Below are 13314 nucleotides of genomic sequence, written 5' to 3'. Positions count from 1 at the left end.
TCACCCACACTTGCGGGCCATGCCTGATTTCAGTTCTATTCGAAGTTCGAACGTGCAATGAACTTCAACTTCAATTTCGAATCGGGAGGGTGGAGGCTCTCACATGTGACATGAGCGGCGTCCCCATGTTGATGAGAATCCCCTATATCAGCCCCCTCCCTCCGCCGCGGATCATTCCAGCCACTGCGCGTCCGCTTGCCGGCGCCATCGCCAGTCTCGTCGACTTCCTGGTCGCCCCGTTGGAAAAGGACACCGCGGCTGCCGAGACACGGCGGAATGGGAAGACGGTCCTCCTCACGGGAGCGGGCATATCGGTCGCCTCGGGGTTGGCCGACTATCGGGGAACCAATGGCACGTATACGTTGAATAAGACGTATCGGCCGATCTACTATTCCGAGTTCCTGGCCAACCACGAGGCGAGGAAGCGGTATTGGGCGCGAAGCTTTCTGGGATGGACGAACCTCGCGAATGCGAAACCGAACGGTGCCCATGAAGCCGTAAGGCGACTGGGTGAGCTGGGGATATTAAGTCGTGTCATTACTCAGAGTACGTTTCCACTGCTGGTTTCTGAGTGCCGCCTCGGGAAGATCCCTTTCGCTGACTATGTGAAAGATGTCGACTCCTTTCACCCCCATGCACATCCCGCACTGCCGACAACTGAGCTCCACGGCACGCTTGCCCAAGTACATTGCACCACATGCAAGACACCATACCCCCGGGATGCCTTCCAATCCCAGCTTGAAGCCCTCAACCCGTCGTGGGCGGATATGCTACGACACCTGATCGAGTCCGGCGCACTGTCGACCGAAGATCCGCATGAACGTGCTGAGAGGGGGCTGCGAACGAACCCCGATGGCGACCTGGAACTGAAAGGCGTGAAGTACACGACGTTTCGCTATCCCCCGTGTCCAGCCTGTTTGCAGAAGCCTCCCCCGGGAGAGACCGTGCTCGTTGATGCCGATGGCGCATCGCAGGCGGGTTCAACGGCCGGAGTTCTCAAACCCGCCGTCGTCATGTTCGGCGAGAACGTCAACGCGGCCGTCAAGGCGGAGGCGGAAGAAGCCATCGATACGGCCAGCCGTCTACTTGTCGTTGGGAGTAGCTTGGCGACGTACAGTGCTTGGAGACTGGCTAAACGTGCCAAGGATCGCGGGCTTGCGCTCGGGATGCTGAATCTCGGCGGAGTTCGAGGGGAGGATGAGTTCTTTCTCGACGTCACTCCAGAGAACACCGGGCGCCAGGCCGTGAGGATTGAAATAGATGCGTTACAGGTCTTACCTGGCGCTGTGAAGGCTATAGAAGAACTTAAGAGGATACACATAACTGGAAATGAAGTACGACGTCAATAGATATCCGACGTTAATAAAGCGTATGTCCTTTGCTTATAAATTTTGAAGATGTACAGGAAAGCGTAGTAGAGGCAAGAAGCAAGCCCTTGGATGGCATGAAGTTGAGACATACACACCTACTCGAGTCATTTTGATCCCGAGCTAAGGGAATACTCAGGACCACTCATAGGTAACCAGTTGCAGAGCCACGATTCACAGTTCAGGAGAAGGGAATCCATCGGACGACCAACCATGCTAGATACCAAGGTATTTTAACCATCGGGAGGCGGTATAGATACAAGTCTACTCCAACAGAATCTATTACAATCAACGCTTTCTTAGCTTGCCATCCCCATTCTCGCGGCCGGATCCATGGCTATGGTGATGTCCATGGTCTTCCTCGTCACTCTCCTCGAACTCTCGATCCGATTCCGGCTCCGGACTGGTCCTCTGACTGACGCTGGGGCTGATAAACTCATCCATGAAGCCTTGATCCCCCTCCTCCTTCACGCCCACAAACCTTACCCGTACTCTCCTGACCCCTCTCACCCTGCTCCCCACCCGCTCGCGAACCTCCTCCTCGATCACCCGCGTCTTCTCCACGGTCCAAGTGGCCGGACACGCAACCTCGATTTCCACGGAGTAGTTCTGCCCGGCTTTGATGCCCTGACATCTCCGGATCTCCACCGGCGCGTTCGGATGGGATTTGACCCACATCATGTCGTCTAACGCGCGATCGGCTTCCTTGATCACGCGCTCCTTGACTTCCTCGTCCATGCTCGCATCGGCAAGTTCGTTTAAGGAAGTCCGGGTGTTCGTCCAGCCGGTCCGGACCACGAGGTACGTGATCAGCAGAGAGCCGAAAGCATCCATCCCCCTGAACGAGGGAACAATATTTGACCCGGCGATCGATACCAACGCGGCGATGGCCGTGAGCGAGTCCACGCGATGGTGAACCGCGTTGGATTCTAGCACCGAGCTCTTTCTCTCCTTCGCAACCTTCAGGGTCGCACGGTACAACCACTCTTTAATAACAATGCTCCCTCCCGCGATCCAGGCGGCTTGTATATTCGGGATGATATGTGTGTGTGAATGGCCATGCCCAGCAATGCCTAGGTATTCCATTCCTTCTGCCACCGCGGGGAGGTAGGTGTGGCAGAGATCGATGAGCGCGGCCCATCCCATGAGGGTGCCGCCAATGAGAAGAATCGAGCTCACGCCGAGGGAGCCCAGCGACTCGATTTTGCCATAGCCGGTAGGGAAGCGCTCGGTGGGTGGCTTGAGGGACCAGGAGATGGTCGCAAGTGTCATGAAGTCAGAAACGAGATCGGTGAGGGAATGGACGGCATCGGCGGCAAGTGCTGCGGGTGTTGTCAATATACAATGGCTTATTCAAACTTTACATCTTGGTGAAGGCTTTACCTTGCGAATGAAACACGTATCCACCGATCCCTTTGCTGATGGCCATGCCCAGGTTGACGAAGAGTCCGACTCTTGTGATCCTAACTCCTGCATCGTTCTTGTTGGTCGAGGTCAGATATACGTTGTCCTCGTGATGATGATGGCCACCAGAGTGCTGGCGCGTCTGCTGGAAGGATTCGGACATGACGAAGGAGGTTGTGGGATACCTCCGTCTGGATCGAAGGGCAGAGGGTCTAACGGGTGGCCGAGTACATGGTAAAGAAATGAGCGGAGAATGAGCGGCGGTCTGGAGAATGCGACACTGTCGTTGTTGGAATGCGGATATCAGAATATCAAGATGGCCAAGGGGTTTGTTGAAGTTCAGGAGACGTTGCGTGTTGAAGGAGGCTCCACGACGCGGTCGAAGAAAGACCATGTCATTTAAGGGGTGGAACCCAATGGAGTCCTTCCTGTCTATTCGCTGCGCTGCGTGTAGACACAAGAGGACGAGGATAGGCTACGTTATTCGCAAAGCTCGCGGCATACGATTGCAATTGAGATTGTTTATATCCGTCGTAGTATGGGAGAGAGTCTAGTATGAATGATCCGCATGTGCCCGGCTCCAGTCTTTGAATTCTGTGTGCCTTAAATGCCCTTAACTAATTGATGATGACATCGGGAAGCTTCCTTGTAGCTTCCTTTCTCTACCAAGAACTGGGCATTAGTCTTGATAAGAACTTAAAAGGATTCAATAACACTTCCGATCCTCCAGGCACAAGGAGATAAGGATATCCGTCGAAGCTCAGAAGAACCAGACAGAGAATAAGTATAATGACCCTTTCCAGTGCATCCCAGGGCACTGTATCAGTCTCTCTAACTCCACAGGTGGATGTTATTCCATGTCCTCGCCGTTCACCATATCATATCCACCATTTGACTCTTCGGTGGAAAGTCGAAGCTGGTCATCGCGGATAAGCCTCTTCGGCGTAATCACCTTCCCGCAAATAGCTTTACTGGACAATGCGAACTCCAGTCGTCTATCATTTACCATCCCCATGACCAGGGACGAATGCACCGCGGACCGCAGATTCCAAGTCTCCTCCGCTCTTCCAATCATAATTGGAATAAGTGGCGGTGCATTCTCCAAATTTGACTGGATAGCATCCGCCCCTTTCAGTCCCTCTTCCAAACGAAGACGGGATGTAGAAGAAAAATATTAATTATTGGATAGAGTCCCTGGACCAGCAGTACGGCACGGCACGGCGAAAGGAGACGCTCGGGAGCAGCCAACCGAACCCCTTGAACCCCTCCAACCAACGCCCTATGCGCCGACAAGCCCTCCCTGGAAGAGCCGCTGATGATGAGCGATTGGCGGATAGGGCCCCAGGTTACCTACTGTCAAAGGCCAGCGCTAACCTCGAATCCTTCGTACAGATGTCAACTGTTCCTCAGATACTTCCTCTCTGCAAGACTGCAACACGTCTAGCCGCACTGGAAATCCGCAACACACGTTCTCTTCTTCGAAACAGCCGCCGGGCAGGATCTCTCCACGGAGCAATGGCATGCTTTTGATCCTTGCTGGCGAAAGTGGACATGTACCAGTCGTCTATGGCGGCCTATGCGACCGCCTGTTGGCCTCTCCACGCTGATTCGATTTAGTACGACCTCGCCTCTCGAGAGACGCTGCAGTGCATCCCTCCCAGCGGTTGAACAAGGCATATTGCTCATCTTCCGCCCCTTGCCTCGATCGGCGAGAGAACCCACGTTCGATGACCGCCGAAAGACGCCATGCAGAGCCTTGATGGGCGTTTAAAGAAACTCGATTCCGTTTCAGAACGATGTGGCTGGACAATTCATTGGAATACCTCGTCTATGCGCCATGCCTTGTTTGATATCGCGACTAACCTGTGCCACCACAGTCGACTGCGACTTGTATATATGCTGGCCTTCAGAACGGTCTCTCAACTTCCTCTCCCTCCGGTATAACTGAAACCACAGCAAATCAATCCCCTTTCCTATGTGTTTTCCTTTCTCTTTTCCTTCCATTTCTTAGATTTATTTCCTTGGTCATTATCATCTTTGGGTCTCCTCGTCCTTCTTTGAAACCACTGGGGGGCATCCTTCACCGATCTTAATTATAGATAATAATCGTCCTACGTCTTTCCTGTATTCTCTTCTCCTTACTATTCGTTTTCTTTTCGTTTTCAGATCAGGCGTCTCAGTTAGTCAGTCGCTTGATATCCAGCCATTCCTCCCGACTGCAACCTGCACTCCTGCATCGTCACCCTTTCTTTTCTTAGCAACCTCGTCTTTCTAAATCCATTCTGTAACAGCTAGGAGGGCGTCATCATGCCCAAGGAACTTCGAGCTGCCTCTCCTCATATCCGACCTTCCCCTATTACTCCTTCGACGGAGATCCCCGCCCAGGCGCAAAGAACCTCGACGACATGGACCGCGGAAGATGACGAGACCCTAATGGCTGCACGGGCATCGGGCCTCAACTGGCAGCCGATCGCCAGCAAGTATTTCCCCAGCAAGACCGCGAACGCGTGTCGAAAGCGGCACGAGCGGTTAATGGAACGACGGAACGCCGAGGACTGGGACGGCATCAAGTGGGAGACCCTCGCGCGGGAATACATGCTGGTGCGAAGGGATATGTGGACCATGTTGAGTGACCGACTCGGGGAGAAAAGCTGGCAGATGATCGAAGCTAAGGTTTGTGCCCATTCCGTTTCTACTCCATCTAGAGACAACTCAACGGCGTGTTACTCCTACCCAGATGATCCCAAGGCTGATAACATCTCCTTAGTGCATGGAAAAAGGACTCAAAAACATCCAAGCCGCCCATCGCTCCAACCAACGCAAGGAGCGAGGGAGCATCATGGGGTCCGTCACGGACCTCACGGACACATCGACGGCGGAGATGGGCAGCGGGTCCGAGGGGCTCGCCACGTCATCCGCCGGCCACGGTATGGAAGGGGATGACAGCGGCTTGGGGGCTTCAGACGCTGAGAGCGACCATGCAGATGACCCACGGCGCGCCTCGTTCGGGAGCCGGGACAGCGGAGCGGCATCCGCGGTGCGGGGTGGAGGATATCATAGTCATTACCATCACCACCATGCGACCAGGCATCACCAGGGCAAGCGGAAGGTGGACGCGGACGGTCGGGACGGGGAGGGGGGGAAGCGCGTGGGGAAGCAGGGGAGGAGTGGGTTGAGCATTCAGGCGATGCTGAGCCCCAGTCCGGAGAATACGGGGTGATGAACGACGAAGGATATATACTCCTGAATCTGGGGGATGGTCGTTGCTCTTGGGGTCTATGTCTCAAGGTGTACAATTGGTGGCATCTTTTACAGCATTATTATGACGAGACGATGATGGAATTGGGCGTTGCTTGGGATTTTAGGCAACTGGTGTCTCCGTGGGTAATTTGGTTATCTGGACATTCAGACATGAACGTGGAGGCCATCTAATGATTTTTATGGCGTTTCGTTTAGCTTATCGTTCTCGTTGGGTGGAGAGGAGCATCCAACCTTGCCACCCGAACCCAGAGCTACCAATGATGAAGAAATTATCTCAGATCTCCGTAACCCCCCTGGCCTGATCGTCACATATATTTTTCCTCCGCGTTTGAGCATCCCGCTTGAGGAATTTTCGTGAAAACATCAAATCAAGAGCGTGCAGTAGCGTTACTACTGCACCCCAATGGCAGTCCAAGATATCCAGCGACTTGTTTCCCAGAATCCATACAGTATCCAAAACCGCCTTCAGTTAGCAGCCGCCTACGGTACTGCGAACTTCCCGGACCTGAAAGCCGGCGAAGCATACAAGGCGCTTCTCCTAACCGATGAAATCCTCGACGACTGCGCCGAGTTCCATGACCCAGTTCTCAGCGCATCGTATGCGGATCTGAACGGTCATGTCGACGGCAGTGAACGCGACGTCCATGAGGCCGTGAAGCGATGGAAACAGACAGCGTGAACGCTATCCCGAGCTTGATCTCTTTTGGCCCTCGTCAAAATTTGTTCGGGCTTCGTGGCAGATTGGCCACGGCATGTACAGCAGACTAACGGTCGAACAGGCTCATTGCGCTCGTCGAGAGTCTTTTAAGTTGCGGCTGTATCCAGAGTGCTGTGGAATATGCGCAGCGACTCCCTTTGAGGTAAGGCGTGGGTGTCCGCTGGATCTACTAGCCAGATTTTAATTGCCGTTGCTGACGGCCGTTTACAGTGAACTTCCACGGGCGCTTGAAGACGAAACTCTAAGGATACTAAATACCCATGGAATCAACGCGGAGAGTATCGAGGCCATAGACCAACATGCTCTAGACAAGATCCCAGACCAGGGGTACGCCCGACGGGAAATCTATCCATGGAACCATTTCGAAGAGAATCGGTTCGAGGAAGAGAACCTACAGCAGCTGAACAACTTGATATCTATAGTGGCACCCCGGCTAGAAGTACGGGCTACTACATTGCCGATTCTTCTAGAAGGATCCAAGTATGTGATTCCTAAGTGGTCTTCCTTGAACAACCCTGATTCCATTGGACACCTGTGTATCCTTTCCATCGGCTTGGATAATTTGAACTAACTCGAACGATAGTTTAGAGCAACTGTCCGAGCAGTTGGGGGTCTTCGCAAAGGAGGACATTCAACCTGGAGACACGATCTTGGAAGAGGTTTCCCTATTGACCGCCAACGGCCGTCTGTATGGAGAATACTGCGACGCATGTAGCGCACCGCTCCCACCTCTAGACAAGAAAAATCCCTCCCACGTGGCAGGTGCTGTTGAATGTGAAGACTGCCAAGAGATCTTCTGCTCGCAAACCTGCAAAGACCTCGCCATGGAGTCCTATCATCCGGCCCTCTGCGATACAGCCACCAGTGCTCTGGCGAAGGACGCCCCTGCCAAGCAGGCTCCCGATGCATTGTACGCGCTGCTGTTGCTCCGAACGCTGGCCATGGCCGAGACGCAGGGAAAGCACCCGCTCGCGCTAGACGAGCTTCGCTGGATCTGGGGCGACTTTACGAACCACGGCACGCCGACCGCAGTCGACTCCGATCCGCCGAGGACGCTTCCCTGGTCGTTCAAATGGAACGTGGTCATTCCACTGAACATGTTGGAGAAGATGGATGTCAACATCTTTGACACCCGGAGCTCCGAGGAGGATGACGAGAGCGGTTCGGAAAATCCGGGCAGATATGACATCTGGGTGTTCAACACTCTATACGCCAAGTTTCGAGGCACAGCGTCCGCGCGTCTAGGTCCCGACGGGAGACCCGAAGTTGGTGCTGTTCATCCCCTGTGGTGCCTTGCCAACCACAGTTGTGATCCCAATGTCGAATGGAATTGGCTTGGGAAGATGACGTTCCAGGTCCGAGAACAGATGGCGAAGTGGGCGGGGAAATCCGAGAGGAGCATCGCTGGTTTACGGAAAGGAGACGAGGTCTTCGGTTATTACTGCGATGTGCGATTGAACGTCCAGGAGAGGAGAGAGTGGGCGAAGGGTGCGCTCGGAGGACCATGTCGATGTCCCAGATGTTCGTGGGAAGAGCACATTCCACTAGAGGAATGAACGGTTTCCGAAAATGTTGGCAATGAGGTGGTCGAAGAGGCTCGTATCCTAGGCATTCAATAAAACGTTGCGGGCTTCTTAATGGATGACTCGGGTAGACTTTCGGGCTCCTCCGTCTTTTCAGGTTTCTCCGCTTTCGTCTCTCGCTTCGTCCATGGCGGTCTCCTGTCTTTCTCCGAGAATAATGGGCCACTCTTCACTTCCTCCATTGTCTCCTTCCATTCTTCCTCCGGGATCGGATCTCCACCGCCCAACGCCTTGCCTACATCGAACTGCTCCCCCTTCTGAATCCTCCCAATCACCTCTTTCAACAGAGCAATCTTTCCTTTAGTCTGTCGCGAGTACGCTGCCATTTCCTTCTTGAGGGTTATTAACTGGATAGCCTGGGACCCGATGAGTAATGGCATGATAATAAAGAACAGCCATCCGTCCGCCGTACGTCCTTTTGCCGAAGGTGGCTGTTCTCCTCGTCGAAACGGTTTTGGAATGAGGGATTGCCAGAATGAAGGCCGTGCGATTCGTGGGATAGCATCGGAAGCGGCATAGTTGCGCGCTGAGGTCGATAACCGCTTCGTATATGGCGGCTGGATGTAGCAGGAGTCGAGTTTGCGGATGATTCGGAAAGCACGATTGGCGAATGCCATTGTATATCTCTTCTGCTCTTACAGCAGGACCAATTGTAATGCGAATTGAGTACTATATCCACAGGCTAAATAAACCAAGGATTTTATAAGTCAAAGTACTGCGTGTACCGGTGTCCAGTATCTCGAGAAGAACTTTGAAACTTTTCCAACATGGTTGAGAATCTTGAGATGAAGTTCCGGTGGCCAAGCACGTGCACGGGAGGCCATTCATGCCAAGACCTTCAATTGTTTTGATTGCACGGCCATCGGACGGCAACGGTGTATTGCACCCCCTCCAACTGTCACCCAAGGTCACAACGAGGCGACCGGTCGCATTTCCACTCACCATTATCTATACTAACCGTCAGTCTTTCGGATTCGAATTTAAAATTGGTGCGCTGTCATTGACGCGCTCAATTCCCGCCCATCCACCATCGACGCGCTCAACGGAGACCAGGGACCCGCACATCCACAAACGCGCATACGTCGCAGGGGCTCCAATGACAACTATAATTACTCGGGAACCGGTGCAAACTCTTAGGATGCCATCGGTGCAGCGGCCCACGCGACGACGAAGTGCTGAACAAGCGTTTGAAGAGGGGGATGGATCGGGAGCGGCTGCGAAGCGGAGCAAAATGGACGCCAGCGAGTTGCCCACGACGTCAGGGAAGCCGGCTGGAAACAGGGTGACTGGCGCATCAAAGAAACCAAAGATAGGTTAGTGGACCCCCCACGCGCGATTTCGCATCGTCGTTGGGAATGGCAGAATCCCACGACAGGAGGTCGGGAACCATGGCTAACTGTGGCCCCCAGCCTACGATGAGAATGACCATGGCTTTCAATTCTCTCGAACAAGATCAAAAAATGCACCACCCCAAGCAAAGCAGCCAGATCCGCCAAAACAGCAAGAAACTCCACCGGGCGAAGAAGCGGCGACAGACAAGCCAAAGCGGAAGAAATACTCGTTCTCTACGCCGGTCCCCAAGAAGAAAACGCAGGAAACTGTTCCCAAGCGACGATCAGCTCGACTATCTGGCGACAAAGCGGAAGTGGATGAGCACGAGTACGTTCCGGAGCCGGAGAAGTCACGTCGGCAAAAACCCCGGAGGAATGAACGGCATCAAGAACCAGAACACGTGGTGGCGGCCTCTGAGACGGACAAGACTCAGAAGCGCGATGCTACGAAGATTGCACTGCCGTTCGCAGATACTCCAGTTATCAAGCGCAATAAGGAGATGCGGAAAGGCGGTGGGCAAAATCACAGGAGAAGTAGCGCTGGGACGCGCGGTCGACGAGCAAGCTCGTTGATAGAGAGTGGCACTTCAAATGGTAATATATCCTCTTGGGTATTGGCGGCTGTCATCGAACCAGCGTCTAGACAAGTCTGCGACCTGTCTGTCGAGGAAAGATCAAAGCTGGTTACCCAACTTTGTTCGTCAATGGATTATACTGACGTGGAACTCTATCTAGCTGTACCACACGCCGACGTCGAGATCCTCGAGTTCTACAAACACATCGACCAGAACATCCTAGAGCCAAAACGGATGCTCCAACTTTTGACGTGGTGTGGAGCACGAGCTATACCAGAGAAACCCAACGGCAATGGCGATGCCAACGCTGTCCTAGCGCTCGAAGCTGGTAAGTCCCGAGTACCCGAGAAATCATAACGGAGCGCAGAATCAATAGAGCTAACGGAATGCGTAGCACGTCACATCCAGGCCGAGCTGCTGAAAGACTTCGCGAACAATCCGGAAATATCGGATTGGTTTAGTAGGGTAGGTCGACGTGTAGCTGATGGGCGAATTATTCGGCTGACCATATTATAGGAAGAGATCGCGCCGGCAGTAGTAGTTAAAAAACCAAATCCGCGCAATGCTCAGATGGTTGAAAAGCTGAAAGAGCTCGAGCAAGATATTGAAAGGTAACGCTTAGCCACGATCTTCACCCGGAAACGTCCATCTAATCTAGTAATGCTAGGCTCCAAGCGGAGAAGAAATCATGGGAAACCCTTTCCTCCGTGCTCCCCCCGATCCCGGCCTTCGACCCCTCCACATCGACTCCCCCCTCCCCCATCCACCCCGACCTCCTCGACGACCCGGAACAATCCACCATCTTCAACTCCATCCTCCACCCACCCCTTCTACTACCTACCCCCCAACCACCCCCCTCCAACGACCAGCCCCCCCGCGCCCCATCACCGCATCCCCAAACCGCGAAAGCAGCCCTCGAATCCCGCCTCCAGCCTCTCCTCGACTCCCTCGAACCCTCCATCGACACCCTCGCCGACGGCGTCCACCGCATCGAGCAGTACCGCCTCGCCGCCGAACGCATGGCCGACCGCGTGCTCGGCACGGCGGCGGAGTTCTTGGAGGCGCGGGATCGGAACGGCAGGGCGGCGGCCGGGGGGAAGGAGGATGTGGGCGAGGTGCTAGGCGCGCTGGCGGGACTGTTGGCGCAGCGGGGCGGGGGGTGAGGAGGATCGGATGGGAGCGTTTTGTTTGTTTGGGTTGGGACTTAGCATTGGGTTGGGCGTTTGCATGAGAGACGGACGTGGGTAGGCATGACCTGTGACATGAAAGCGAAATCCAAAGTTGTTTCTTATATATGCGGGTGTTTGGCATCCATTCTCCCGAGCGTAGATACCCCTGATGAATGGCCTGCCATGGTATTTGCGTGATTCGAAGTTACTATCAATTAGATTACAAAATATTTCTGGATAAATACCCCGAGTGAGGCCTTGGCGTCGCACAATTTCTCCCCCTCTCTTCCCAAGCGAAATCCTGGCGCGGATTCCGCAGAGTTCGAACCGGACGCCTACCGATGCAACGCAGACCTGAATGTCAAAAAAACCAACCAGGCCCGCTGTTCCCCATCCATAGAAACGAAGCAATAAATATATCGAACGAATCAGTCGACATTCATCCTCGCCAAGATTGCCATGACCTCTTGCCCACCCAGCTGTCCCTGTCCCCGGAACCCATCCACCTTCTCCACCAACGCGCCCACCATCTCGACCGCGCGCGCCCGCAACCCCTCCATGACCTCTCTTGTATACTGAAAACTGCCCTTCCCCTCCATGTAGCGCACGGCGAACTTCTTGACCTCGTCGTCGTTGGTTTTCTGGCGCAGGATGGAGACGAGCACCAGGTCGCGGGGGTCGGCGCGGATGGCGTGGATGACGGGGAAGGAGAACTTGCCCTCGGTGAGGTCTTCGCAGTGGCCTTTGCGGACGGAGTAGGATTGGGAGGAGAGGTTGAGGTGGTCGTCGAGGATTTGGAAGAGGGTGCCCATGGTGGAGACGAGAGGGGTACAGTCACTACGTGGAAGTTAGCTGGATGCTATGCGGGGATCGAGGGGAAAGGACGAACATGTCTATGCTGGATTCCGCCTGCATCAGTTTGATCGCTAGCCGAAATAGCCCCCCCGTCTTGTTTCCGACCATTTCCAAATAATCGGCTTCGGTTGGGCAGGTCAGGGTGTCGCGCCAGAAGAGGTCCATGCCTTGCCCACGGTGGAGATTGAGGAGCTCGTCCGTAAAGATTTCGATGGCTTTCGGTGACTTCAGCGCGGACAGTTCCTTGAGAGCTTGAAAGTAGATGTAGTTTGCGGAGTTGATCGTTTGCGCCGTGCCGAATATCGAATGGGCGACGGGTACCCCACGACGCAATAAGGATGCGTCTTCTACGTCGTCCACTCTGTTCCATGCCATCAATATGAGCCTGTGTACCTCGTATCTTGACATTTTGACTTACAGCAAGCTGGCGGTGTGTAACATCCCGACTACCTTGGTGATGACTTCTAGGCTTTTCTCTGGCACATCCAACCATAGATTGAACGCAGCAATCAACTGCGTCCGGATGTCTTTCCCTGGATGACCGAACATGTACTCATACGGGGCCAAGAGGATGCTCTCCTTCGAATCGTTCCATACCGCCTGAGGCAATCCCGAGCTTTCATCTCGCCCCTCTTCGTTTCTTCTTGGGTTCCTCGGGGGGACGCCGATCTCTGCCCCGCCGCTTGCTGGACCGCTCGGCGACATGGCGGACTTTTGCAAATGGACTCCGGGTACTTGAGCCGTCTTCGACGGAAATGAGGAGAAGGTCTGCGGAGGATACGCAGGTGCTTTCCCTTGGGCTATGTTAGCCTGAAGTGACGAACTCATCCAGTCTGATTCGGAGATGAGTGGTTTGGGGGTGCTTGTGGATCGCGGAGGAGAGGCTGGCGAGAGACCGTTGGAAAGGGTGGGGCGGTGAGAACTTGTTCGAGGAGGGATGGAGGAGGGGATGCGAAAGGGCTCGGGACTCGTGGTAGCGCTGGTCATCGTGGAAAGACGAGAGGGGTTTTGTACGGGAAGGAGGTTTCGGGTGTGTGATGTGGGCAATCAA

The 13314-nt window shown here is 54.3% G+C and overlaps 7 protein-coding genes across 7 annotated transcripts; 4 read left to right on the top strand and 3 right to left on the bottom strand.

The window, feature by feature from the left end:
• The first annotated feature begins 17 nt into the window (after positions 1-17).
• On the top strand, positions 18-1612 carry P152DRAFT_455933 (DHS-like NAD/FAD-binding domain-containing protein). The gene is made up of 2 exons (XM_033678893.1): positions 18-546; positions 613-1612. The coding sequence occupies exons 1-2, from the start codon at positions 111-113 to the stop codon at positions 1347-1349; spliced, it is 1173 nt and encodes a 390-aa protein (XP_033536526.1). The 5' UTR covers positions 18-110; the 3' UTR covers positions 1350-1612.
• On the bottom strand, positions 1413-3341 carry P152DRAFT_455932 (uncharacterized protein). The gene is made up of 2 exons (XM_033678892.1): positions 2751-3341; positions 1413-2689 (listed from the first exon to the last, which is right to left on the bottom strand). Exons 1-2 carry the CDS (start codon positions 2932-2934, stop codon positions 1656-1658), a joined length of 1218 nt encoding a protein of 405 aa, XP_033536525.1. The 5' UTR covers positions 2935-3341; the 3' UTR covers positions 1413-1655.
• A 1803-nt stretch (positions 3342-5144) lies between these two features.
• P152DRAFT_384511 (uncharacterized protein) lies at positions 5145-5601 on the top strand (the record flags this gene model as incomplete). Its single annotated transcript, XM_033675804.1, has 2 exons — positions 5145-5444; positions 5539-5601. Coding segments are annotated over 2 exons (363 nt in total), but the record flags the coding sequence as incomplete, so codon positions are not given.
• Positions 5602-6435: 834 nt separating this feature from the next.
• On the top strand, positions 6436-8306 carry P152DRAFT_471551 (uncharacterized protein; the record flags this gene model as incomplete). The annotated part of the gene is made up of 4 exons (XM_033681075.1): positions 6436-6707; positions 6812-6892; positions 6961-7230; positions 7334-8306. 4 exons carry the CDS (start codon positions 6436-6438, stop codon positions 8304-8306), a joined length of 1596 nt encoding a protein of 531 aa, XP_033536523.1.
• A 104-nt stretch (positions 8307-8410) lies between these two features.
• On the bottom strand, positions 8411-8836 carry P152DRAFT_383346 (uncharacterized protein; the record flags this gene model as incomplete). Its single annotated transcript, XM_033675781.1, has 1 exon — positions 8411-8836. A coding segment is annotated over one exon (426 nt), but the record flags the coding sequence as incomplete, so codon positions are not given.
• Positions 8837-9429: 593 nt separating this feature from the next.
• On the top strand, positions 9430-11402 carry P152DRAFT_512228 (uncharacterized protein; the record flags this gene model as incomplete). The annotated part of the gene is made up of 5 exons (XM_033682742.1): positions 9430-9646; positions 9743-10567; positions 10634-10704; positions 10756-10850; positions 10907-11402. The coding sequence occupies 5 exons, from the start codon at positions 9430-9432 to the stop codon at positions 11400-11402; spliced, it is 1704 nt and encodes a 567-aa protein (XP_033536521.1).
• A 434-nt stretch (positions 11403-11836) lies between these two features.
• P152DRAFT_391283 (geranylgeranyl pyrophosphate synthetase) lies at positions 11837-12968 on the bottom strand (the record flags this gene model as incomplete). The annotated part of the gene is made up of 3 exons (XM_033676086.1): positions 11837-12245; positions 12298-12624; positions 12682-12968. The coding sequence occupies 3 exons, from the start codon at positions 12966-12968 to the stop codon at positions 11837-11839; spliced, it is 1023 nt and encodes a 340-aa protein (XP_033536520.1).
• Between the last annotated feature and the right edge of the window lie 346 nt (positions 12969-13314).

The sequence above is a fragment of the Eremomyces bilateralis genome (assembly GCF_010015585.1).
Source record: "Eremomyces bilateralis CBS 781.70 unplaced genomic scaffold P152scaffold_4, whole genome shotgun sequence".
In the NCBI taxonomy this organism is placed as follows: Eukaryota; Fungi; Ascomycota; class Dothideomycetes; order Eremomycetales; family Eremomycetaceae; genus Eremomyces; species Eremomyces bilateralis.
This window is presented reverse-complemented; position numbering and strand designations above follow the sequence as displayed.

What these genes read in the sequence shown, in the direction of transcription:
- P152DRAFT_455933 (XM_033678893.1), top strand. Translation starts at nt 111, where the DNA reads ATGAGCGGCGTCCCCATGTTGATGAGAATCCCCTATATCAGCCCCCTC. An exon ending in AAGTCGTGTCATTACTCAGA is followed by an intron (nt 547 to 612) that starts GTACGTTTCCAC and finishes ACTATGTGAAAG; the next exon opens with ATGTCGACTCCTTTCACCCC.
- P152DRAFT_455932 (XM_033678892.1), bottom strand. Translation starts at nt 2,934, where the DNA reads ATGTCCGAATCCTTCCAGCAGACGCGCCAGCACTCTGGTGGCCATCAT. An exon ending in ATACGTGTTTCATTCGCAAG is followed by an intron (nt 2,690 to 2,750) that starts GTAAAGCCTTCA and finishes CAACACCCGCAG; the next exon opens with CACTTGCCGCCGATGCCGTC.